General features: G+C 41.2%; 1 protein-coding gene across 2 annotated transcripts; it reads left to right on the top strand.

The window, feature by feature from the left end:
• Positions 1 to 6,669: 6,669 nt before the first annotated feature.
• Positions 6,670 to 25,884, top strand: ddhd1a (DDHD domain containing 1a). Of its 2 annotated transcripts, XM_054797075.1 has the most exons (14): positions 6,670 to 7,803; positions 11,033 to 11,209; positions 13,091 to 13,192; positions 15,357 to 15,485; positions 15,551 to 15,698; positions 19,047 to 19,156; positions 19,254 to 19,360; positions 19,439 to 19,701; positions 20,374 to 20,449; positions 21,803 to 21,952; positions 22,044 to 22,108; positions 22,199 to 22,371; positions 23,780 to 23,977; positions 24,065 to 25,884. In XM_054797075.1, exons 1-14 carry the CDS (start codon positions 7,053 to 7,055, stop codon positions 24,250 to 24,252), a joined length of 2,637 nt encoding a protein of 878 aa, XP_054653050.1. In that variant the 5' UTR covers positions 6,670 to 7,052; the 3' UTR covers positions 24,253 to 25,884. The 2 variants fall into 2 exon arrangements, with proteins under 2 accessions (XP_054653050.1, XP_054653051.1); XM_054797076.1 differs by lacking the exon at positions 13,091 to 13,192.
• Positions 25,885 to 27,749: the final 1,865 nt, after the last annotated feature.

The raw sequence follows: 27,749 nt of genomic DNA, 5'->3' as shown, positions 1-27,749 counted from the left end.
CACAGTTTGGCCACCAGGGCAGGGTTGCTCAAAACTCATTGTTTTAACCACTGGTTAAGTAAACTTAACCGACCGTTAACTTTAACAGCACCGCTATCTTGTTGTCCAAAACTTGGTTAACTTTAAGCGTCTGCTAACTTTACGTTAAAGTTAACCGACCTAAGGGCCGCTGCTAACATTATAACAGTGTGGTTAACTGTCAAGGTGGACTTCGCGGCTAACACTGCCTTCATGATGCCATCCTGTCATGTCTCCTTACGTGCGTTGCTGATGTTTCGGTTATGCATTACTTCACTCTTTACTGTACATTTTTGGTATTTTAAACTCATATTGGTACTTGCCTTGAATATTTCCTACCTAGCTTTTGAGTGTTAAGTTGCTGTGTGATGATTTTAGCGTTCTTTGTAAGATGGCGCAGTGAGTCAGTCTGGTGCGGCTTATATATAAACAAATCCGTTTCTCCCTTTAAATTTAGTGGGTGCGGCTTATACACCGGAAAATACGGTAGAATTTAAAAATGAAAACATTTTTTTTTCATTTTTGCTGTTTCATTTAGTTTTTGTTTTCTTTCTTTTTTGCTGAAGCCCAATTTAAAAAATGCCACATGCCATCAGTTTACTGCAATTTTCTTTATTTTTGCTTTTGTTATATTCATTTTTATATATCAATCTTAATTAATTAATTATTTTTAGAACGTATTGAGGGCCAATTTAAAAAAAAAACACTGGCCACAAATGACCCCTGAGCCGCACTTTGGACATCCCTAAAAAGAAAATGTCATAATATTATGACTTTTTTGTTGTAAGATTACAACTTTTCTTCTCTTAATATTATGGCTTTGTGCTTGTAAAATTACTGTTCTTTTTTTCCATTTTCGCAGTTTTATTTACTTTTCTTGATTGGTTTTAAAAACGTCTTTTTTTTTTTAATGTGCTGAAGGCCAATTAAAAATATGCCACAGGCCACCAATGTATTGCTCTTTTGAAATTTTTGCTCGTTTTATAAATGTTTTGTTTTAAGTGTAAAAAAATTTTTTTTAGAATGAGCTGAGGGCCTATTAAAAAAACGCCATGGGCCAACCCGGGCCGCACTTTGGCCACCCGAGTTTTAGATTGTTCTGATCTAAATGCGGTCACTTTAGTTGACAGAAGTGTTTTTGAAGCCAAAAGCTTTTTGAGTTTTTGAACACAGCACCGTTATTGCTCCTGTCTGTGCGCTATAAACGTCGCAGCAGTGACTTATAGTACAGCAGTTACAGCACAGTTGGTGCGTGAAGTGTTTCTTTACAAAGCGACACAGCCAACTACTGTCCTGCCCTGCTTATTACACCGTATTAACTTATGGAACTTCCTAAAGCACAAAAGCCACCAAAGTGGTTTGGTTTGAACACTATTTTGGCGGATTTTTGAGCGAAAACGAGGATCCCTCCCAGTGTCCTGTGTCTACTGGAGCGGCAGTAGTGTTCCCAAGCGGAGACATCAAGCGCATTCCAAGAGTCCAAGGCCCAATTACGGGCAGATGAAGGGCAAGTTCTCCTTTGTTTAAGAACAAAGCCAAGAAGTGACAAAACTGGTCTTTAAAAGGGGAGCTCTCCCAGCCTAGCTAGGCCTATAAGGACAGGACAGGACAGAACAGGAGGAGAGGAGGTGGGGTTAGAGGTGACCAGCTGGTTATAAATATCTATTGGTGGGTCACTTACTGGAAGGAAAATGTCTAGTTTGTTTGTCATCCAATCATGCAGGTGGCGGACCGGCTGCTTGCAAAACATTACAGTAGAGAGGGGAGGAACCTGCTGTAGGGACTGTTTACATGAGGCAACTAAAATCACATCCAAAATGCGTATCATTTTACAGGTGGAAAATGCAAACTTTCCAGTGGAACTGTCTCAAAGTTACAAAAAATGCATATTACTGTGTCTTCTGTCATTTTTCACGTACCACGTATAGCCTAAAACGGTTGGTTTGTGGTTGTTACCAAACCAAAAAAGAATAAAATTGTAATTTTTGGAAAATAAGGTTGGGGAAATAGAATGTTACGAGACTAAAGCCAACATATTATGGCAGTAAAGTGAGAATATTCCGAGAAGAAAATTTACAAAGATGATTTTAGAAGATTGTTGAGATATTTGGAAAATTATGAACAAAAATGGGGGGGGAACGCTTTTTCACCTATTTCACAAAGCTGAGATGCAGTTTTTTCTTGACATGTATATAACTTCTTATTATTCTGTATCTACAAGTGTTGCTTTACAAAATATCAAAGTGGCCCATTTTTCATTATGTGGCCCTGACTGGAAAAAGTTTGGACACCCCTGTACTAAAGGTTTGCGTGTGTAAAAACACATGCAAACTTGATCTACTAACAGTGTGCCTGTGAAATAAGCAAAATAGCAAGGAAAACACAAAATGGATTGCCCGTTTGCCTTCATGAACATAGGCAAAGGCACATTAACAGAATGCCCAAAGGGAGGAGATGCAAATGTAATCATTCAGCAGCCACAATGTGATTTATCAAACCTGAAACTGTTTGCGGTCGGTGTTTTTAGCACGTTTGCAAGGCAGGTGCAAACCCGAAGAAAGAAGAAGAAATTTATGTCGCCAGCTCCTGGCCTGGCATGGATATTTCTGTGTTTTCCATCATTTGCACGTACAACGTAGTCTCAAACGGTTGTTTTTGTTGGCCTTTACATGACAACAGCGATTTTGGAGTCAAACAACATAAAATGATACCATTTCTATCCCTATCTAAACACTGGTATGGTATATAAATAGCAGACATGCATGCATATACTGTCTTTTTAGCACGTGAATTATTTCTTTGCAAAAGTGACAGTATGTCGCCAGCTACTGGCCTGGTATGTTTACTGCAAGGTTAGTCATTTTTATGTACAATGGAGCCGAAAACGGTTGTTTTTGTTGTCGTTCACGTGACAGTAGTGTTTTTAGAGTCCAAAAACTGAAGTTTTTGAAAATAATAGCGAAAATAAATGCTAAAAAATTTAAAAATTGGAGGACCTGCACATAAAGCTTCAACTATTAATGCAATGTGGATTACTGTAGAGTCACTCAGAAATACACTTTCAGACTAAAAGAAGGCATTCTGGACTGGGGGGGTGGGTATTAGTGATGCATATTGTGCAAGCGGTGGCCGATGACTGGAGGGGGCGGGGCCGCGTCTAAAGTTTAATTCCTACTCTGCAGTAAATTAGAACACAGCAGGGTAATGTCTGTTTATTCCAAAGACAGCTGCCTGGGCCTCTCTGCACTATACCGCCCCCTCCCAATTTAAACACAAGCCACCACACCACGACCCCCCCACTGGATCACCTGCACATGGAAACACACATGCACACATATGTATTTGTTTAAAAATATACCAATGCAAGAGATGGTAGCAGCAGGCCTTGATACTGTAGCTATTTGACTATATTTTTTCCTCAAGGTCAATATATATATATATATATATATATATATATATATATATATATATATATATATAGTATTTTGTCCAGGAGTAAAAAGCATTGCTTATAAATGCAACTGGGGAGATTGAGATTATACCACTGCTAAAAAAAATAAAGGGAACACTCAATTCATGCTCAGTCAAAACTGCTGTGCCGTTATTCAAACCGTCCACTTAGGAAGCAACACAGATTGACAGTCAATGTCACATGCTGTTGATCAAATGGAATAGACAACAGGTGGTGTCTTTTTCCACTTTAATTTTCAGTGTGACTCCAAATCCAGACCTGCGTGGGTTCATAAACTTGATTTCAGTTGATAATTTTTGTGTGAATTTGTTGTCAGCACATTAAACTATGTAAAGACCAAAAATATTTAATAAGGATATTTCATTAATTTAGATCTAGGATGTGATATTTTAGTGTTCCCTTTATTTTTTTAGGCAGTATATTACGGTAGTGAGCAAAACCGGTTCAGCTCAGTCAAGCAAAAGGTATTTGCTACCATCTGGTGGACAAATGTGTAAACCGGGGTGTCCAAAGCATGGTTAAAAAAACAGCAAAATGTGTTAAAGTAGAGCAAAAAGGCTAAATGTAAGGAGAAAAGCTGAAATGTTGTTACTAATAACCAAAACACAAAGCTTTGGTTTTTTTTAAATATATACTTATCGTGTTTTTTTGTCCTTTTTACAAAATGAAATGCATACTATCAAATTCGCGTCCTTTTATTTTTCAGTATTCGGCTCAGTTGAAAACGTTTGGACACCTCTGGTGTAAACCAATCCCCTCATGCAGTGGTCCACAGTGGGCGGTCTTCAGCTGAACATGACACACGTTCACTTTAAGAGTTTATGTTCATCTCTGAAGTGATTTTGCGATTTTGACCACCCAATTACACAAATGTCTGGAAATAATAATATGTTCATTTGCCCATTTGTTAAAAATCGACAGCTGGCATGGGTCACTTTAACCCAAGGGTGCCCAAACTTTTTCCAGCGGAGGCCACATAAAGAAAAATGAAAGGATGCGAGGGCCAAAAACACCTGCAACTCAGCTTTGTGCTATTGATGAAAAGGTCTATTATTAGTATCAGCTTCACTCTTTGCTATTATTAATCCCATTTTTGCTGTGTTTTTTTATTTTCTAAATATTTCAACTTTCTTTATAAATAATCTTTGTAAATGTTCTTCTCGTAGTATTATGACTTCATTCCCATATTCTAACTTTTTCCTCGAGCTAATCTTCCAAAAATGACAACTTTATTTTGTTTTTTCATAATACTATGACTTCTAAAAAAAAAATCTAATTTTTATTTAATATTTCAACTCTACTAATACAATATTTTCCTTCATAATATCATGTGTTCATTCTTGTAAAATTACAACAGTTTTTTTCTATTTCTGCCGCTGTGTTGTTTTTTTCAACTACTTCAACTTTCTTCTTGTAATGTTTCTTCTCGTAATTATGATTTTGTTTTGTTTGTCCTCATAATATATGGACGTTCTTGTCAAATTATTTGTGATTTTTCTATTTTTTAATTTTTTTTTTTGCTGCGTTTTTTTTTTCTTGTTAAATAAAATTTTAGAATGTGCCTCAGGCCAATAAAAAACACAGCCGTGGGCCCTACATGGCCCCCCAGGCCGCACTTAAAACACCCCTGCTTTAGCTGAAGAAATAGGGAAAAATAACTCAACATTGATGACAAACTTATGACTTTACTATTTAATTTGTCACGAACTGTCAGGCACGAGTAGAGCTGTCGAGTGCGTGACCCCCGGTATGCAGAGACGAGACGACGGAGTGGAAAAAATAAAGATTCTTTAATGGTGTGTAAAAGGAGTAAACAAAAGGCGACAGAGAAAAAGGCTCTGTGATAGCGGGTACAGAAAGCCCAGGTGAGTAAATATCACAGGTAACAGCACGAACTACGAAACAAGGAGCACGGGTAACAATGACAACGACAGTAAGGACAATGAACCAGCGCCGTACGTCCGACAACGCTGGTCTTTTAACAGCCACGAATAGTGGTTGGCGACAGCTGCGCGGCCACCAGGCGTGAAGTGGCTGCCTCTTCCACCCAACAGGAAGTACACCTTGCCAAAATAAGAGCGCAGGACAGGAAGCACTCGCTCTTGTCCTGTGAAACATGACATAATTACTTTTATTGTATTTTTACTTCCTTTTGTCAAGGGATCCCCAACCACAGCGCCCCCAAAAACATACTGACGCAAGAGAAAAATAGATACTGACCTTAAAAAAAGTTATTATGTAATTTTTGTAAATAACTACATCAAAGTAAGTGTAATTGTATAGCCTTTATGTGGCTTATTTTATTTTATAATAATAAACAATTTCTTTTGCTATGACGTTACCTCTGGGTCAAAGTTGGCTGGGATGCCATCACTACTGGCCAGTGCGTACATGAAGAGGAAAAACGGCATTCTTTCTCACCGGGGCTGCTGTAAAAAACTTTCCAATGACGATAATGGGGGAAACAAAACAAGCGAAATTCCACAGAATTTTTGACAGCGACTATTAATTAAGGTTTTATTGCTTCCAGGCATGCTAATGCACCAAATTCTTTGTGTTTTGTGTGCAGGGAAAAGTTTGTTGCTCCGTCATTTTGGATTAAAGTTCAAATGAACTATCCGGAACTTTGCACAGTGCCATTAAAAATGCTGTTGCCAATTACCGTCCCATTACTTGTGTAAGACTGGATTTTAGGCGCTGACCACTGCCAAAACAATGAACAGTAAATACATTAATCTGTCAGTGGTTTGACAGATACGTGCCAGTTCATGGGCTTGAAAAGCTTGGATGGATGTTTAACTTTTTTTATACGACCATAATTACATGGCTTGTGACTTGAGAAATTATGATGAATGGAACATTCATTAATAGACCTTTTAAGATTTATGTTTGAGTACCACTACGGCACTAGTGCATGTTGTTTATAATTGGTGGATGTTTGTCACCATATACATAGATACGCCGCGTCGGGTGGGTTTGTCCACTGCGGCGATACGGCACCAAAAACAATGTACAGTGTATTTGATCTTCTCAAATTTGTGATACCAGCGCTCGATGCGACGTCTATCGACAATATGTCTATGGTTTGTCGCCACCTACCGGATAAATGATGCCTTAAAGGCGTTTGCCTTCTACGTGCGCGCGATAGCGGAATGAGCGTGTCAACGTCAGCTGTCACGAGCCGTGAACGCGTACACTCGTATCTTCTCCTCTCTAGCTGCTTGTGTCGCGATGGAAGTCCTGGATTTATCTGAAGAAACTATTCAAGGACACTTAAAAGTAACACAATTGACGACATTTTGGGTAAAAGCGAGTTTTAAAAAGTGTTCGTGATGGGTAATGGCGTTGGGGGCAAGACGAGGGGTACGAATGTGTTGTCCGGCTAGCTTTGGACTTCTACCGGCTTCGTTAGCCTTGGGAAGCTAGTTAGCTAGCTAGCTGTTAGACCTTTCTAGAACCTTCATGGGACTAAAGTGTGTCAATTAGAGAACACAATGACGTATTGTGACACCCTTGTAGCGGTTAAAACTAACCGGCGCGGACGGTAGTGGCGCCAATAGTTATGAGCAGCATTAGCTCCACGTTTAGTCAGACTTTACACAGCGATGCTAATAACTGCCCCCAAGTGGGGGTGACAACGGCTGACAACAACAACATAAAGTGGGACTTTGGTGGCTGTGAGTACTGTCACGACATGAGCCCCATGGACGATGCCGTGCAGCCCGGAATGTCGTCGGTCCAACCCGGACTGGACGCACCCCACCTGGAACTGGACCTGAACGAGGACGGGATCCTGCTGGACTTCCCCCCAGCCGCCTACATCGACGGTGGTGGTGGCGACACCGTGGAGTGCGGCGATGGCGACGCGGCGGTGGTGGGCCCGCTGTTCGAGAGGAGGAAGCGGTCTCGGTCCAACAGCTCCAAGCACCACTTTAGCGACGTGGTGGTGGAGCTCGGTCCGGAGGAAGTTCGATGGTTCTACAAGGAGGACAAGAAAACATGGAAGCCATTTGTGGGACATGACTCTCTTAACATTGAGCTAATGTTTCGGAAATACTGGGAGTTGAACCCCGTTGCAGCGAGCACCCAGGCTGACTGTGAGGAGGCAAATAGCGGTGATGCCGCGGTGGAAGAGAATGGAGGAGTACCGGTGCAGACGAGGACCAGTAGCGTCTCTTTGGAGACATCCACCAACAGCATGGATCAGAGGGACCCTGACAGCACTGACGTCAATGTGGAGCCGGTTTGTGTGCGGGGAGGACTTTATGAGGTGGATGTCAGAGAGAGGGAATGCTACCCTGTTTACTGGATGCGTAAGTATCACAAAAACACCACCATTTTGTCCTTGTCTGCAAATTTTTTAGCTGTTAGAACTCACGGTATGCCTTAAAAAGTGCATTTCTCTGCTCCCTTTGCATGACCAGTGAGATAGAAAGTCAACACACCCCTTTCAAAATACATAGTATGCCTTTAAAAGTCCAACAAATCTACAGTTTGTGCTTTTCTGATCCAATAACATGTCCAGTCACATAGAAAGTGTACACTAACTTTTGTTAAAATACATACAGTAGTACCAGTTAAAATACATAGCAGGTAGGCCATATAAAGTACAAAAACGTCAACATTGTGGCACTTAATAACTCCTTTCCATGTCTAGTGATAGAGAAAGTGCACACATTCTTGTTAAACTGCATAGTAGGCCTTATAAAGCTTCAAAAACATAATAATTGTGGTAATTTCTGCTCCTTTTCATGCCCAGTGATATAGAAAGTCATCACACAGGCAGTTTGGCAGGTTTTTCTTATACAGTGATCCCTCGTTTATCGTCGTTTAATGGTTCCAGACCCAACCATGACAAGTGAATTTCCACACAAAGTAGGATTCCTTATTTATAAATGGCATATTTTCATAGTTAGAGCATAGAGAAATACAGTTTTTGACATTATTAGAGTGCTCTAGACATTAAATAACACCCCTAACACCTTTACACTCGCATTACCCAATATAGCAGACATAATAAAAGAAAGACATATTGAAAGACAACGTTTAAGAACTAAATAAGACTCATGCTCGTGTGTGTTCATTAGGGAAATTGAGTGGCGGGACGGGACAGGAAGTGGCATTGGGGGTTCCGAGCTGAGTTTGGCGAGTTTGACATTTATTTTTTTTTTACGACTAATAGGCCATATTCAACCACAAAACAGCATGATTTATTATCACCGTGAAATTTGAACTCCACGTTTAAATATAATTTTTTAAAATGCAAAACATATTGTGACCTGTAACCTATCCAATTCAATTAAAGAAGAGAACCAAATATGTCAACCAAATATGTATTGCTGTTTTGGTACCGAGCAGCCAGACACTTTTCTTCTGTTTTTTTTCCATTTCATCATACTTTTTCTGTTTGCTGGAACTGGTACCCTTTTGTCGCGACGTCACAAAAAATTAAAAGCGAAACAGGAATGTGTAGGCGAAGCCTCACAAGGTTCGCTGCAAGTATTGTTAGATGTTTGAGGCTTATTTTTCCAGAAAATGTTTGTTGAGCTCCAAATTGGACCACGTTTGGCTTCCAGTGTCCATTGAGAAGTTGTGTTTATGCAGATGTGAAATGTATACAAAATGTCATTGTTCTTATATAAGTCAATTTAGCTAGAGAGCAGCTGGATACACACAGTTATTATCTAATCTAACCAGACATGAACCACCTTAACAAACATGGGTCTTGTCACTGTAGTGACGCCTCCCGCCCGCAGCTGTGTTGTATTGTTACTGTCAACGCAAGCCTGTTGGTGGTTTTGTCCAAATAAGCCTTTCCCCCTCAAAAAGATGACTGAGATTGAAAATGACTGTGCTTGTTTAAATAATGTGTACGTGTATTATTAATACCCTGCTCTTTAATCACAGCAACAAACTAATTAATGTGTAAAACTAATCACGGCTGGCCTCGCTCCATAAGCCACTGAGACTTGGCCCTCCTGGACTTGTCTGACTTCAACTTAGAATTACAGTCAGGCGCATACCATACTTACTCTTATTGTAGCTGGGGGAATTTATATACTCAACTGCATTGAGTACCAGTCTATTAGCGGTAACGATAGACATTGTAATGGATTATTTGATAACTTAACTGTTAAGAATCTGGTTGATTGTGTGGGATTGATAGCGAATTAATGCTGCTTTGAAGCGTCCATCCATCCATTTTTGTATGCCACTTCATTAGGTTTGCGGGGGTATGCTGGAGCCTAACCCAGCTGACTTCGGGCGACAGGCGGGGTACACCCTGTCAATCGCAGGGCACATATAGACAAACAACCATTCACAACCACATTCATACCTTTGGACAATTTAGAGTCGCCAATTAACCTAGCATGCATGTTTTTGGAATGTGGGAGGAAACCTGAGTACTCGGAGAAAACCCACACACGCACGGGAGAACATGCAAACTCCATACAGAAATGCTCAATGGAGATACGAATCCGATCTTCTGACTGTGACTGTGTGGCCAACATTCTAACCACTAGACCACCATGCGGCCCGAGGCTGAAATCAGGATTTAAAAATTTTTAAATCAATACTGTACATTTCAGACCACAAGCTGCTACTTTTTTCACACGCGTTGAACCCTACAGCTTAAAAACAATGATGCGGCAAATTTATGGCTAAAAGAACTACATTTCTCATGATGCTTACTTAGAGTGCGGATTCAGGAAGTAGTGAATTGAACTAGTGAAGTGGACGCTAATATCACGTTCTGAAGTCTTATGCATCAATCGTGTTTTGATCTGACAAATCTTAAGTAAGTTTGATCAAGTGTAGAATTACTACAGCTTCTGCTTGGACTGCAGAAGCTGTTGAACTCCAATGGGATGAAAAAAGAAAGCGTCTCAGTGTGTTTTTCTGTATAAATATCCCATGTTACACCAGCGGCTTATAGACAAGTGTGGCCTTTATATGGTGGATGCGGCTTTCCGGAATTTACTGTAGTTGGATACGCGATTAATTGTTGCAGCTCTAATGTCATCTATTGGCTACATCCACACATTGGCACAACTCCTCCGGATTGTTCTACACAGCACTGGCATGGAAACAGGAGTTAAGAACATTTTCCACATAGGCAGTTAAAGAAATCCAAACAAAAGCATTTTTAGAACAAAATGTCAAATAAATACATCAAAATAATGTATAATGAATGTAAAATGTATTTTATATAATAAAAACTTCTACATTACTAAAAACAATACATAGCATAACACTAGTTATTTTTGTTTTGTAATGTTAAGCGGTTTTTCCTCCGGAATGGTCTTTCTGCTTGAAATTCACTATAAATTTTAGCTTTGCAGATGCCAGGTCAGCTCTGCAGGCGGCATGTGCGGCGGTAACGACATCTGCTCTAGTACATATTTGATTACACACACTGTTTAATCAGGGGACGGCTTCTGTTAGAGCAGAGGTCTTAGGAATTAGAGTACCTCGAAGACCGCATGTGGCACATTAAATCAACTAATTTCCCCCCTCGTCTTTGTCGTTTTGCCTTAACAGCGCAAGACCACATCCCGGTGATGAGAGGCCAGTGGTTCATCGACGGCACCTGGCTTCCTTTAGAGGAGGACGAGAGTGACCTCATCGAGCGCGAGCACCTGAGCCACTTCCGCGGGCAGCAGACACAAGACACCTTTGAGACCGATTTGGTCGTCCGGACCGTCGACAGTAAAGATGGTGAGCTTATTGCTTGAACAATAAGGGAAGTGTGCTCCTGTTTCAGAGAAGTGCAAACCTTTTCGTGCCAATACACAGGAATTGAAAGCAACAGGTGCTTCCATTCATTTGTGAGCGTGCAGGTTTTGCTTAGTCATTCCCACAGTGAGAAGCAGGTGCCCAGCGTGTATTGAGGCACTTCCCTCAAAGCGCCGCCCGTTGATGGCCAATAAGAAAGAGCGTCTTTGATATAGCACTCCTCCATGGCTGCCTGATTGATTGCGTGGGAGTGCGAAGGATAGTTGCTAAGAAAGGATTTCAAATAAGAAAAAAGTGAGGGTGTGAAAAGACATACAATTGAAAGAGATTGCATTATGCTGCCAAGGCCAGTACAAACAAAATACTGTACATCGTAGTATTAAATCGCTATAAGTTAGAAGAAGTATTCAACAAAGACAGAAGCTTGATTGTATAAATGTAGTACATTAAAAAAGGGCAGCATTTGTGCTCATATCGCCACTCCTTTTTTTGTAAGTGTCGGATTACATGCACACACGCACACAGAATGCTCACCCGCCTGTAAACACCCACACATGACATAGTGATCATAGTTTGATTATCTCCATCTCCAAGCACATACAATGCAAGTACAAATTGTATGGTTTCAATATGCATTAATATTAACCAGGCCGTGAAGTTATTAAGTATTCTCAAGTACAAGGGTGCACGATTGCCGTGGCTGTGTTACAGATGATAAATTGAATCATAAAGCCCAGAGATTGGATGTGGCAGCGTTGCAGTTTCACGCATTCATCACTTCTTACTATCTTCTCTTCATTCTCTTTAGGAAATGGTGGAAGCACAAGCGATCGATACAGGCATGATCACATAATAATATATCCAGGAGAGATAGTAAACCCATGCTCTCTTCTTTTTTGGGACAACAGATTCATTAGCAATTCTCTTTACGTTTGTGTGTATAGATTAGAAGAGACATACTAACTGTATTGTGTGTCCAAGTGGGATCTCCTCAAAAGTGGAACACTATCTGTTACATGTTCCGATTTCAAAAAAATGTTTCCAATGGGAACTAATGAAAATGGGAATAATCTGTTCCATGGTAAAACTGTGGCCATTCCTGGAGATACAATATGCAGTTATCAGCCTTCGTTAGCGGTTTCTTCTCCACAGCACCCCTGTCAGACACATAAAGCCCTTACAGCCGTTAAAGCTAAATGGACTCCTCTGATGGCTTGTACAGCGAACTAACTTCCTGTGCACTCAGCAGGTCCACTCCCTGTCAGGCTTTTTTTCCTCCCCCTCTTTTGCTGAGGGAGACACTGCTGACATTTACAAATCTAGTGGCCAGTGTCTTCGCATGGACTCCATTATCGAGTCACGTTTGATATTTGAAGCCTGCTAATTTGGCTAACAAATTGGCTGGTCAGGCCTTTTTAAATGTCACATCCAGATATCTTTTTGTACCTCATTGCAATTTAGCTGATGTTAAAAGTATTGGTAAATACATCTTCAATCAGGAATGTGTAGCAGTGCAATATAATACATACAATATAACTGCTTTAATTTTTGAAGTGACTCTGAACAGAAACAATGTTGAGAATGGTGTTAAGCTAAATGCTATGCTAAGAATGAACCTTGTAGAAGTCTGTACATATGACTCACTACCCCTGTCATCATAGGCACGTGTCAAGTAGTGCTGCGTATCAGACTGTAGACCTGACAGCGAGCCACATCTCAGTACTCACGTGATGCACGTGGACCCTCAAGGTTTTGGACCTTGGCACATCAATCTGAAAGCGGCGCTACTTGACAGACATGCCTGTTGAGGAGTGATGACCGGGGTAGCCTGTATGTCCCGTTACTCACTCTCTTGGTTGTTAGTTCTCTCCCACCTGCCCCCTTTCTACCTCCCCTTTCTGTTCAAATGGAGTGGATATCAGACGAGTGCTAAAGCAACATGTCACAAGCGCAAACGCTGCCAAGGTACTGTAAAAGACTAGTTTTCTCTTTACTTGAACCCGCTAGATTTTACCCCCTCTACCTGTAGATCCTTGGTCTCTGTGGGACTACATTTCCCTTTCTTTTAAGGATTCAGACCTTTTAAAAACTACTTATTGCTAGACCTAGGCTCAGTTATCAGCTGTCGCTTTAACTGGGCTTAGTCGCTAGAACCTCCCCCTTTTGTGCTGTGATCCAGACTTTGGTGTAAATGCTGTTCTTTTGCTGCTTATTGAGGAGCCAGTGCCTCTCATTTCCTAGCTAAAGTCTTAAGTGACATCCCTTGCACTATTAATGGAGCACTGTCACCATTAACAAAGCTCTTGGTTGCTATCCAAACACAAAAGAATATCTGAACAGATGAGCCATTGTGCCATCTCAGAAGTCCATCAGTGGCCTGCTTCTGGACGTACTGACCCTCATCAAATATGTTGAATAGCGAGGTCTCTGGGTTGTGTTGTCACGATTGAGTAACTCTTCAGATTCCTTGCATAACCCCAGTACTTAGTCAGAATGGTCGCTCTCCGTCCATTTTCTTCAGGTTGCAGGGGCAGCAGATACCCCAACTTTTCTGTCTTAGGCCTGGAACCCTGCAAAGAAAACTTTCATATACCTGCGGATCTTGTTCGCTTGGACACTAGCCAAAGCTTGAGACCATGGGTTGACTGATAAATTCCCTTCACCACAACAGTCCTCCATTACAGCAACTGTGGATGCCTCCCCGGTAGACCGTCTGAACATTCCCCGAGACACATAAACTCTTTTGTCTGAGTAATATATTTTACTTTTGGTCCACCCCAGCAAAGACACAAGTATGAATTCTGTGCAGACCTGTTTGAAAGCAAGTGAGATCAGTAAAGATCTGGTAGACTCTTTCTCACAACTTTCATCCCCCGACTCTGTCGCGAATGGCTGTGACAGCGGGCTACAATCCAACCAGAGATGTCCTTGCTAGCGTGTCCTCTGATTCATTGTCCTGCAGTGTGACCGATGCCGCATTTGCCTTCATCGTGCTATGAGAATGTGATTATTAGCTGTACAGACCTCCTTTGGTTGTGGTCATAATCACACCTGCAGTTAAAGCCATACGCTTGTCATTCGATCACTCTGTACCGGATGCAAACCACGCTGTACCCACTTCACCTCATATCAGTCAACAGTTACCTCCCTGCCCTTTATTGCATGTCTTAGTAAATCTTCAAAGACGATAACCTAGCACTCATAGGATTTTTAACAGATAAACATTAATGGTTCATGGTTGATTGCCCTTCAACACTCCTTCCACAATGCATTGCCTTTCAGTGTAAAAGCGGAAGTCACTTGTATGCCTCCAATGGACATCTGACCAAGGAAGTTGTGTATATTTTCTGTTGGCGCTTGTGACTGCCTCCTGGTTTCCAATGCTGCAGGGCTGCATTGTGTCTTGTATCACAATGGTATGTCTTGCTTTATGAATGCATGATTTATAGTGGAAAAGGAAGCCGCTGAAGGGTAATCCATTTCCTCAAGAGTTGTGTTGTTATGACTGTTGTGATTTCTTCTTCTGCTGTTGAAAAGGTTACAAAATGGTAGTATTGTTAAGACTAAAAGATGTCATATGTCATCCTCTCCAGCACCTCTTAAGAACCCCCTTAACTTTGCATAATTGTTTAGTTCCGAGCTACGAAAATGTCATCCACATTTCCCCAAGTCCTTTAGCTTGTTCTTAGGGCGTTTAATCCCCAGATTGGTTCAGAGCTGTACAAGGCAGCCATATCTGAACACTGGACCATCGCCAAAGTCTTCCATCAATCACATCTCGATGATGATCCCGAATGCTCGGAACCTCTAAGAGACGTATAGTGCAGGGACAGTTACAGCACTTGCTCTTGTCACTGCATTACACATAAATACTACAATCTTCTCATGTAAGCAGGACAACAAGCAAGGGATTCTTGGTGCCTCTCATCAAATGCAGACCATGCTTCTTCAATTGAGCTTTTTCAATGGAAGTACTGGTTTATATTGATGACCTGTTCGTCTTAAATTTTCCATCACAACTCTTGCTTTGCTTGTATTCTCTCACATTTTCTTTCAGTCTCTTTGTTGATGCATTTCCTTTTTTTCATCCACTCAACGCTGCTCTCTTGCTTTCCTCCCAATACTGCAGCCATCCACAGCCTGAAGCTGAGTCGGACCCATGTGGACTGGCACAGCGTGGATGAAGTCTACCTCTACAGTGACGCCACCACCTCCAAAATTGCTCGCACTGTGACGCAGAAACTTGGTTTCTCCAAAGGTCTGGAGGAGGAGCAGGTCTTTGCTTCTTGAAGAGAAATTGTTCTAAATTCTACGCTCTTCTAGCCTCCAGTAGCGGAACGCGGCTTCATAGAGGTTACGTTGAGGAGGCCTCTCCAGAGGACAGACCCCCTCAGACGACGCACATTGTCTTCGTGGTCCATGGGATCGGACAGAAGATGGACCAGGGGCGCATTATCAAAAATACTGGAATGTAAGTTTTGAGATTTGACATATAGTAGGGGTGACGTATAAAATGCTTCTCAGACAGCGACAGTTGCTTTCAAGTTGCACACCCCATTGTGGAATACCCTTTCTCACAGATGTCATTGTGTCGTCAGTGTTCCACTTTGTTCATTCTCATTTCCTTAAGTTGACCCCAGCAGTGTTTCCTACAGGTCGGGGAGGGTGCTAAATGACATCATTGTATAATTTGCATACTCAAATGTAGCTGATTAGAAATTGTTTTTTTTGTTGTGCATATTCCCAAAACCTTAAGCCTTTTCACAATAATCAATAAATCAATTAACTACATGATAAATCAAAACAAACCCAATCATTTTAATGGCCTCCGTATATTGACATATGCATGCGTGTTTGTTTTCCTCCTCTCTCTCTACCAAACAGGCTGGATGACAAGAGGGTTGACTCTGTGCATCTGTCTCTCACCTGAGCGTGTTGGTTCTATAGCGGAATGCACGGAGTGAGTGAACCCTCTTGTCAGCCATTCAGTCTCTTTTTTCCCAGTGGGGGGAAGTTGGGCGCTAGCGAGTGTACACACAGAGTGTTGCAAGTGAGCATCGTGAGGAGTAACAAGCAAACAAACACAAATGGGTGATTCTCCTGAAAGGGGTACCAGCGCCAGTGCAGTTACTTTGAGGGTCATGACGAACAGACTACAGTGATTTGAAGCCGTAGCCGTGTGCAAATATCCTGCAAACGTATTGAATAAACGGAGGGAACAGTATTTAATACTGTCTTCATGCCTGTTGTGAGCCCGTTTGCGCGTCATCATTTTGTTACATGAAAAAGCCTGACCAAAAATTAAATGAATGATGTAAAACATTAGAACTTGTGTTTCAGCTCCTGTGATTTCCGAAGTATAACACCTCATTTTGCACCAAATGCATTAATGCAATAATATTGTTTATCGGCTATAATTTGTATGACAATTATCGTCCAGCGATATTTTGTTATCGTGACAGGCCTACAAGCGGGGGCTTATAATAGTGACACAGTTTGTTTTGCGTCGCTCCTTGGTTGTTGCTTGCAAATGAAATGAATGAATGAAATGAATGAATGAAAAGCGCGTCCAATGCAAGCTGAAATGCGTCTGCTATTCAAAGCTACGATGCCATCTAATGGCCAAGTTTGCAACGACAATCCATTCAGTCACATTATTATAATGTGAATCTGAACGGATAGTGCCAAATCTAAAAAAAAAATCAAATAAGAGATAGCGCAAAATCTTTCTATGGCAGGCCGTGAATGAATGTGTGGACTACACCGCCCATTTCATGAACGTTCCACAGCAGTGTTGGCAGAGCATGCCGACGAGAGGAGCCATGTGTGTCTCTGTGTCACAAAGTTAGGGTCAGGCCATTGCAGCGGCTTAGGCTGGCTAAGCAGGTAAAGTAGACCAAGTCAAGCCGCAGAGCGCCTTAAGCCTCGCTAGCTACGTAGGGATTACGACCTACAAACACCCTCCCCAGCCAAGAGGAAACATCAGCGTGGCACGTCTAGCCACCTCCTCTTCTGGGCTACCTTTAGTATTTTGTATTTGCTGTTCAAAGTTCACATGTCAAGAATGTCACTAATGTCTGCTAAGAACTATTCACTATCAGACACTGTTGTCTTTACAAGATGAGCAGACCTGCCAACTTGTACATATTTTTCATACACGGCATGCATGCACTTTTACCCTGTTGCATTTCGCCGATTTCAGTTTCAGGTTCAATCTCTGAAGTCTGGATTACGCTCCTGTGTCGAGGTGCCGGTCTACACTACACCAGCTCAGATATAGTGTGACTATTTAATCTAACCTCTCATTGCGGCTAGGCAGACCGTAAAAGATGTCGTAAGTCTCTGAAGCATGTCCTGACCACTCCCCCCAGTTAGATTGTGTCATTCTACGAGAAGAGTGGCCACTAACGAGGTGTTTCGCCACCAGGCAGGCAGGCAAATGTCCTATTACTATGCAGGACGGTTGTTCACCTACCACGCCGGCAACAGTAAAATCAACCACCCTATTGTGACCACCCCAAGGTGGGAACAGGGACATCAATCAGGACGCTGAACTGAAGACGCCTTTGGGGCGAAAAATGAAACGTCTTCAACAAACAAAGAGTCCAGTTGCCTCGATTCAACCTTTGCATATTCCCGTGACCTGGATGACTTAGAATCCACGCAGACTTATTTCCTGTGCTTACTATAGATGCCTTCTCCGCTTTCGGATTAACATTTGCAATAAAAAATGACTGTACAGGTAACTCATGTTACGGTCCGTACCTCGGTATTTGGGCCCTGGTTTGTGTTTCTGTCTTTTTGTGCATAAAGAAGACTTTTTTTCTCCCCAAATTATTATTATAAATAAATGATTTTTTTAAATGAAGCATGAAAATGCAATTGCAATCTACTGGCAGGTAATTCTCCAATACATACAATTCTCAAATAAAAAATAAAATTACCACAGCATGCAAAAAAAATAGAAGGATGTGGGGGCCACTTTGATGTGTACGTTAAAGATACTTAAACCAACCCAATGTAGGTCAGTTTATTGTACTATAAGCCATATAAGCTTTGTGTTATAGGTGACAAAGCAAATTAGTGTTATATATTACAATAACATATCTTTTAAAAGAACAAAAAACAAGCTGTGGGCACTTTGGACACCCCTGGTTGACAGTTTTTTTTTTTTTTATGAAGGTGCAAGTGCAACAGGAAGAGTTTGAACAGGGTGCTGATTATTTTCTTTTTAGTAAAGTTCCTTACCTGAAGTGCAGCCAGCGATAATAGCTGAACTGTTCTCATCTCTACTGAACAATCTTTGTCGCATGAACATCTTTGTCTCTTTACGGTGGTGAAGTGTTCAAAAACACTGTCCAGCTCTGTCCTGTACTAAAACTGTCCAAATGCCTTGGCTTTTCGTTCAGTTTTTAGGCAGACTGCCTCTCATTTGAAATACTGTATGTACAGTGTGGGGAAATGGGGCATTAAAGTCACTGGGAGGGCTTTTCGACAGCCTGGACAGGCACACATGCGCGCACACACAGTGCAAAATGTATTGAAAGCTCAACGGGACACAGTTTTACCGTGTACCGTTACATCCATGGTTGTAACACATCCATTAGTTGGAGCTCCAATAACATAACCCTTGTCTTTAGTTAACATTGTTTGCTCATGACGAAGGAAGCTAACAAACTAAATGGTTGAGTTGTGGTTGCTTGCATGAATTGACGTTGTGTCACACGCTCAACCCTAACAAAGAGCAATCAAGGCAGGGGTGTCCAAAGTGCAGCCAAAGGGTTCATAGATAATGATTACCATCTCTGCTGTTGTTCAGGTTGAGGGAGGGTGTCAGGAAGATGGAGGAGAAGCACTTTGCGGAGCACAACCATGAGCATGTGGAGTTTCTGCCTGTCGAGTGGCGCTCCAAACTGGCCCTGGATGGAGGTTTGAGATGTTCCCTTTTGTGCAGACATTTGTTGGTGAACCTCCTTGTAGCAGGGTAGCCTGAACCCCCTACTTAACACTCGTTCTCTATGCGTAGATACGGTAGACTCCATCACACCAGACAAACTCAGAGGCCTGAGAGACCTTCTCAACAGCAGTGCCATGGACATCATGTATTACAACAGTCCACTTTACCGAGATGAGGTGAGGGGGCAAACAAATACCTGTACATTTCTGTTTTTGTTTTTGTACACTCAAATGACTAATGTTCTCTCAATCTAGATCACCAAGGGGCTAACACAGGAGCTGAACAGACTCTACTCTCTCTTTTGCTGCCGCAACCCCGAGTTCGAGGAGAGGGGAGGCAAAGTCTCTATTGTATCCCACTCTCTCGGCTGCGTCATTACCTATGACATCATGACCGGCTGGGATCCCGTACGCTTCTGCCTGCAGGAGCACCATGCCGTGGAGGAGGAGCTGGACCTGCAGTGGATGTCCTACGAGGAGAGGCATCTCCTAGAGCAACTGCGGTACACTAGAAATAGGTACGACTTACTGTGTCAGCATTTGACACCAATGCTGACATTGATAATTGGAGTCAATGATTTAATTTGAATTTTTAATATTATTTGTGCTTTATAATATTATAATTTGAATTTAACATGTTTACATTTCAAATTAATGTAGTGGTGCTTCATTCATTTAGTCAGTTTATTTCATGGTACTGGTAAAATATCACAAGATGCTATTCAATAATAAATGCAGAAGTAGGACAAAAAAAATATATATAGTAGAGCAGTGGTTCTCAATTATTTATTGTCAGGTCCCCCACCCCGCCCCAACCCCCCAGGGGACTGAAATTTTTCATCTACTGTTTGATTATATTACCATTACTTTACGGCCTTTTTATGTTGAGTCATGTGGGAAATGATGTTATTGCATTAGCAAGGAGTATTGCATCAACAACATCCTTAAAATCCCTTCAAGCTACAAATGATTGCGTGTAGAAGCTGCTCACTTGCACCACCATCTGTCCAGTCTATGTAATGGCGGTCTCCATCAGGACGAGATGAATACCATGGGGGCGGGGGTGGAGCCCTGGAGCCCTGTTTGTTGTTGTGTGTGTGTGTGTGTGTGTGTGTGTGTGTGTGTGTGTGTGTGTGTGTGTGTGTGTGTGTGTGTGTGTGTGTGATTATGTCCCTTTTTGCTTGTGACAGATTACGTGAGCTGGAAAATCAGCTGTTGGCACTTGAAGCCTCTAAACCGTCAGCACCTCCAGCACTCAAGTTTAAGGTCTTTACTCCCAAAAATGAATGACTTCTTTATTCTCATGATATGTTCACACTGCAGGGTATGATGCACAATTCAGATTTGTTTGAATACGATTTTTATGTGGTTTTTCACATTGCCAAACAAATGCGACTTGTTAATATGAACGCAAAGCGTCTGGAAAGTGACGTGCATGCGTAAAAGCACGACATCACTCGCATTTCCGTGTGTTTACTCAAGTAAAGATTGCGGCAGTGTGTGCTTTAGTGACGTGCGATACTATTGATTTCATTTCCGATCCGATGCTGGGTAAAAAATTTAGGCTGGAATCTGCGATACCGATCCGATGCTTTGTGCAAATTCACCAAATGTGTCTGGTAAATTTGAAAAAGTAGTGTACAGTATTTCAAATCATAGCATAAAGAATACAAGATCATAGTAACTGATTTATTTTAAACCCTCAAGTATATTGAGGTAGTGGGGTGATTTACAATATAGCCAAGCTAATATACACGCAACCAACAAAAATATAAACGCAACACTTTGGTTTCTGCTCCCATCTTTTATGAGATGAACTCAAAGATCTAAAACTTTTTCCACCTACACGATATCACCATTTCTCTCAAATATTGTTCACAAATCTGTCTAAATCTGTGATAGTGAGCACTTCTCCTTTGCTGAGATAATCCATCCCACCTCACAGGTGTGCCATATCGAGATGCTGATTAGACACCGTGATTAGTGCACAGGTGTGCCTTAGACTGCCCACAATAAAAGACCACTCTGAAATGTGCAGTTTTGTCACACAGCACATTGCCACAGATGTTGCAACATTTGAGGGAACATGCAATTGAGGGAGCAGCAGGAATGTCAACCAGAGCTGTTGCTTGTGTATTGAATGTTCATTTCTCTAGGATTTTGTGCAACGGGAGTGAATATTTTCTCAACCAAATGATTCTGTGTAGGACATTAGGAAGAAAGAGGGCAATAATTTTGGCTATGGCAGTTCATAGACAGCCTGCTGCCACGTCTGTTCCAAGGTGTGTGTGTGTGTGTGTTGGGGGAGGCGGCAGGAGTGGTGAGACATTGACGAGAGCTACTTCGTTAACACCTTTTAAAATAATTTTCGGATGAGAAAAATAACTTTTGCCTACATCGCATAAATATCTATTTCTATCCACACACGAATGAGACCTGAGTCGCATTTGGAAAAAATCGTAATTGTACTGTTCACACTGACATGAAAAAAAATCAGATACAGGTCACATGAGCAAAAAAATTCGGAATTGACCTGCAGTGTTAACATAGCCTCAGTCTCTACTTGGTGACGGTAGAGTAGATTTTTAATGACTTAAGTCTCTTTTCTCCCTCTTTTAGGTAGAGAACTTCTTCTGCATGGGTTCTCCTCTTGCGGTCTTTTTGGCGCTGAGAGGGATCCGTCCTGGTACCAGCTGCCACCAGGACCACATACTGCCCACTTCTATCTGCAGCAGGCTCTTCAACGTTTTCCATCCGACAGATCCTGTGGTTAGTTAGTATTGATTGCCTTCATACAGATTTTATTTTGTCTTGTGGTGCATCTGCACCTATGCTTTAAATGATATTTGCTCTTGTTCAGGCCTATAGACTGGAACCCCTCATCCTCAAACATTACAACAATATCGCACCTGTCCAAATACACTGGTAAAACTCACTGAATGTGCTGTAGTAACATATAATGAATTAATCATATGTCCCAGATACAAACAAACCTCTGCATGTGTGCTCCATCAGGTGTAGCGCCACCAACCCGACCCCTTACGATGAGATGCGACCCACTTTCCTAAACCTTGTTAAAGAGCCCACATCTGACACAGAGAGCATCCCCAGCCCAAGCACTTCTCCCGTCCTGCCACGCAGACACTACGGAGAGTCCATCACCAACTTAGGCAAGGCCAGCATATTGGGTAAGAAGACACTATTGAGAGACTGACCGTCATCATCATCCCACTATTATCCCAAAAAGCAGCATATTATGCAGTTCACTGTGTATTTTGTAGTTCATGTATTTTTTTGTTGAGATTTGTTATGAAGATAAAATAAGACCAGCTACTCACTAATTAAAATATTTGAGCCAAGGTTGAACAGTCCTAATTTAAATGAGAACAATTATTGATTAATTTGATTAATTATTCTAAATATTCTGTAATGATAAACAATATACAGTATATAATATATATATATAATATATAATAGTAATATAATCTTCTAATATATATATAATAATAAATTGCTAATCTGCATTTAATAAATATATATGTATTTATATACAGTATATTTCGGGCGAGAGGCGGGGTACACCCTGGACTGGGCAGGGCAGGGCACATATAGACAAACAACCATTCACACTCACATTCATACAATTTAGAGTGTTGTTGCGCCAATTGACCTAACATGGGAGGAAACCGGAGTACCAGAGAAAACCCACCCACGCACGTACGGTGAGAAAATGCGAACTCCACACAGAGATGCCCAAGATGCCCAACGGAGATTCGAACCCAGGTCTTCCCGATCTCTTCACTGTGTGGCCACCATGCTAACCACTAGGCCACCGTGCAGCCCAATAAAGCATATTGTTTTATTTATATATACTGTGTGTGTGTGTATATATATATATATATATATATATAATTACTATTATTACATAAAATCTATAATTACATTTATAAAAAATAATTGTAATACAGCTACTTAATAATTGTTAGGATTTCTTATATGTGATCCTATATATTTATATGCAGAATATAATATACAATTATTAAAATATATATATATATTGGGGCTGTCATGATTAATCACATCTTCTCCATAGTTAACTCATTTAATCAGAGATAGTTTTAATCTATAATAAGCAGGGATGTAAATCTCTTTGTAGTCAACCATTCGATACACATCTAAATATACGATTCAGAAACTAAACTTTAAAAACTGAACAATTTGATTCAATTCGATACAGGGTACAAATGATGTGATTCCATTCGATATGATTCAGCGGCTACATTTGTTGGTGTAGACATTAATGTTACAGTACATAAAAAAGCCAATGCATGCTGTAAGGCAGGGATTCCCAACCATGGGGCCATGGGAAACGTTCAGGTACAATGATACAAAAATGTATGTACGTTTTGCTGATGTGTTGAAAATCTTTCCTGGTGACTTGCTGGCGCACTGCTAATGCTAGCACTTTAATGCACTGCTGACACTCCATCAATGCTGTGCCAACACTGCCATCCTGTGGCTGTCAGGAGAATTGCTCACCAAGGCTTCTTCCCTGTTTATCATCTTTTTCCTTTCACTCTCTTTGTCTCGCTGTAGGAGCGGCAAGTATCGGGAAGGGCATCGGCGGCATCCTCTTCTCTCGTTTCTCACGCTCCAACAGCCAACCCTCCGTCTCCATAGCGCTGGACGGCGGGGCCAACCCTGAAGACGAGGAGCAGAAGCGAACAGAGAGCCAGTCGGCGTACGGCCTCTCCACCATGGCCCGGCCCACCTCGCCCACCACTGACACATCACGTGAGTCCTCCGCAGTACAGTGTCTTGAAGGCTTTCCCTTTGAGAAAATGTCACGGTTACGTAACGCAACAATGTCTCTGTCCTCAGTGGAGCTTGAACGCCGCGTCGACTTTGAGCTGCGGGAAGGTCTAGTGGAAAGTCGTTACTGGTCCGCTGTGACCTCGCACACGGGCTACTGGTGCTCACATGACATAGCGCTATTCCTGTTGACCTTCATATACGGGCGGAGGAAGACGCCCTCTGACCCAGAAGAAGATATCCCCGAGCCTGACTGAAAACCATTTTTAAGATTTAGAAAGTTTTTATTTTTTATGCACACAGATATTTTTCCTATGATCCACCTTTATGAACACTTGGGAATCGCGACTCTGTAGTTTCATTCCAGTTTTTTAAATTTAATTTTGTGTAGTTCAGTGCAGTATCTCACCTAAACTAAGGGACTTAAACGACAGCAAGCATAGCTAGTATGACTACTGGTTCATTCATCATAGCTTGGACACAGTCTGGAGCCTTCATGACACAGCTGCCTGTTGCTCCTCCATGAGAGCAGATAGTGTTTGGGTTTTTTTGCCTTTTCAAACCAGCCAAACATTGTGATACAAACATTAGGGCATTTTAATCCGCAGTATTTGCAAGTACTGTATGAGGAATCTTCATATGCACGAAACTTTAGAAGAGACTGCAGCCTAAAATTCACAAGAAGAACACGTGTCAGCCCTTTAAAGGAAGCATGGCCAGTTATCAAATGATACACAGTATAGCAAAAACACTCCCAGATCCCTTGTTTTGTTCAGTATTGAACATTTCAGCAGCGTTCTCTTGAAATGCCACAGTAAATGTCAGCTTTACAGATGCCACCTAAGAGGCACAGCGGGGGAAAATGGGAGGCATCTGTTGGAGGACTTATTGAAATGTACACTGTGTCTACTGGCGCAAAGGCCACTATTTAGTAGGGGTGTCCCGATACAACTTTTTCACTTCCGATACGATACCGATATTGCAGCTTACCGATGTCATTCCGCTTCAATATCAGCACGAATCTTATATACTGTATTTTCCGGAGTATAAGATGCATCAGTCAAAAAATGCATAATGAAGAAGAAAAATGTAAGCCTTACTGGAGTATAAGTCCAAATTGTCCATAGTTATGAATGTGAGTGTGAATCTGTATGTGCCCTGCAACTGACAGGCGAGCAGTCCAGGGTGTACACTGCCTCTCGCCCAAAGTTAGCTGGGATAGGCTCCAGCATAGCTCCGTGGCCCTCGTAAGGACAAGCCGCACAGAGAATGGATGGATTAAAGTCACATTGACCAGTATTTATGATGGAGCTCATCAGAGCGAGCTTTTTATTTAGGAGGGTCGTAGCACCGCTCCTAACAACATTATATACACATAGACAAGAAGACAAAGCCAGAGGGAAGGGGTAATATTTACACCAACAAGGAGACAAACAGAAGCTACAGAAGCTGTAATAAGTCATTTCTAAGTATACGGATACAGTGCCTGTTTAATAAATGTCTGAATGTTCTCAAAGAAGACACTTTTAATACATGGCATTAAGCCTGGACGTCGGTGTGTAGAAACGTATCAAACAGCCGTATTTCAACACCAAAACTTAATTTTTGTATTCACAAATGAATTAAAATAGACTCTGTATTTAGTCAGTGGCTGACACAGCAGCTACATTCTCCAAGCTAGACATAATTAGTGTCCTAATTAAACAACATCGCTGTCTAAAATATCACATTTCGTAATTCTCACAGATATCATAATTATAGGTACACATTACATACAGACACATAGTCTCCGAGGCATAGTAGAAAGTATTCCGTAACAAAAGGCGTTCCAGTATGCTATGTATCATTCAGTTTGTGTGCCTATCTGCGGTGGCACAAGAGCAACTCAATTATTGCGGCCAGTAGGTGTCGCAAAAAAACAACCACCATCCCGCTTGAATATTTTTGACCAGCCTAACTATGACAAAGAAAGTGCCACTTATACGGCAAATACGGTATTTTTATGACTTGATGATGTGATATTACTCAAGAGAACATCACGTGGGTTCTGCTGGATAGAAGTACCGGAGCGGAGTCTGGATGGAAACATTTTTAGGATGCAGGCCGATATAAACGCGATTTTTGCTGATATCGAACAGATATCAATATCGGATCGGGACAGCCCAACTATTAAGCACCAAACTGCTTATGCAATAAAACACTTTTTTTCAAGCTTTTTGTGAAGCCTTTAAAGGCCTTATCCTTTATTTTTGTGATATGTTTTGAAAGATATGCCATTCCCCTACTAATATACCCTCAAACATACAGGCGTATGGTTGGTTTCTGCATTTAATCATTGATCTTCCCTTCAGGGATTCCAATTAATATTATAGCAATAACAAACCCATGCATGGTGTAATCATATTTGTATGTGGAAAAAGAAACCAGTGCCAACATAGTCCATGTTTGTGTAAATGAAATCCAATCCATCACACTCGCAATGCATGGAGAATCGAAACAACACTGTGCAGATTCTACTTGTTTTCAGCATCATAACCAAGAGTTTCTTCTTTTAAAGCAGTGGTCCCCAACCCACGGGCCACACAGAAAAAAAATAATTTCCATTTTCTTTTCTTTTTTTATGTTTTATTTTGAAAAGTGGCCGCATTCTCTCTGTTACATCCGTCTCACTTGACGCATTGTGCGTGTGCTAACTTTATCTCATGCAGCACAGATAGACTACTGTATTTTTAGCATTTTTCTTTCACCTCATATTTGGTGTCAAATGCTGATACTATGTGGGAATGCATAAAGGTAAGTTTTGATGACTTATTGAGTGCTAATGTGCACATTTGTCTCAAGTTAATTCATGCTAGCACACTGCGTTTTACCACACACATCAAACAGCGATGAAATAATCTTTCAGGAAAAACTTGGCTGAGATCGCTATAATGTAATAATGTATATAACATTAGAGATTTGTGGGAACACAAGCCGGTCCGTGGGTTAAAAAAGATTGGGGACCACTGTTTTAAAGTGCTGCTTTGTCTTCTGCGCAATCAAGGGCTGATGCGTCCGTGAACTGACTTCATTGTTGTTTACCGGTGTAAAGTCACTTATGTCTCGTGTGTGTCCTGTTGACTGAAACCCGCAAGACGGCCTTCCAGATGAGCCCAAAAGTTGGGAAGAGTTTAAAGAGATGAAAGGGAGAGTCACATCATTATTTCTTTTCCCCCTTTTTTTTGTTTTACATTTGCACAATTGAAATGGAGGCAGTTAAAAAGCACAGCTACTTTTGACATTTTTTTAAAGGATGATAGTATATTTTTCTTATAGAAGGCACTTTTGTAGGTTCCCTTCTTAAAACAATATCAAGCAATATGTCACTCCACAATAAAGATGACATAGTCAGGTGAAAGAGAATTGTGCATTAAAAGTGTCTACTTGCCTGTAATGGACCCTAACTTCCATCCAAAGCACTTTGACTGTATTTATTTACGTTCATTAAAGGCTTTCCTTGTTTTGGAGAACTCGCACATCTCATTTGCATTCATTTAAAGCAGGTGTCCAAAGTGTGGCCACAGGGTTTTTTTGCAGACCGCGGCACATTCTAAAATAAATGTTAACTAAAAAAACACAAAAATAGAAAAATTTGCAGTCATTTTACAAGAATAAAGTCAAAATATTAACAGAAAAGTGTTGTGATCTAACAAGAAAAAGCATAACATTGAAATATTAATGAAGAAAGACATTTTTGTGAAGGTCTTAGTTTTTT

The sequence above is a fragment of the Dunckerocampus dactyliophorus genome, chromosome 13 (assembly GCF_027744805.1).
Source record: "Dunckerocampus dactyliophorus isolate RoL2022-P2 chromosome 13, RoL_Ddac_1.1, whole genome shotgun sequence".
Lineage (NCBI taxonomy): Eukaryota > Metazoa > Chordata > Actinopteri > Syngnathiformes > Syngnathidae > Dunckerocampus > Dunckerocampus dactyliophorus.
Note: the sequence above shows the minus strand (reverse complement) of the source record. Positions and strands in the feature narration are given on the sequence as shown.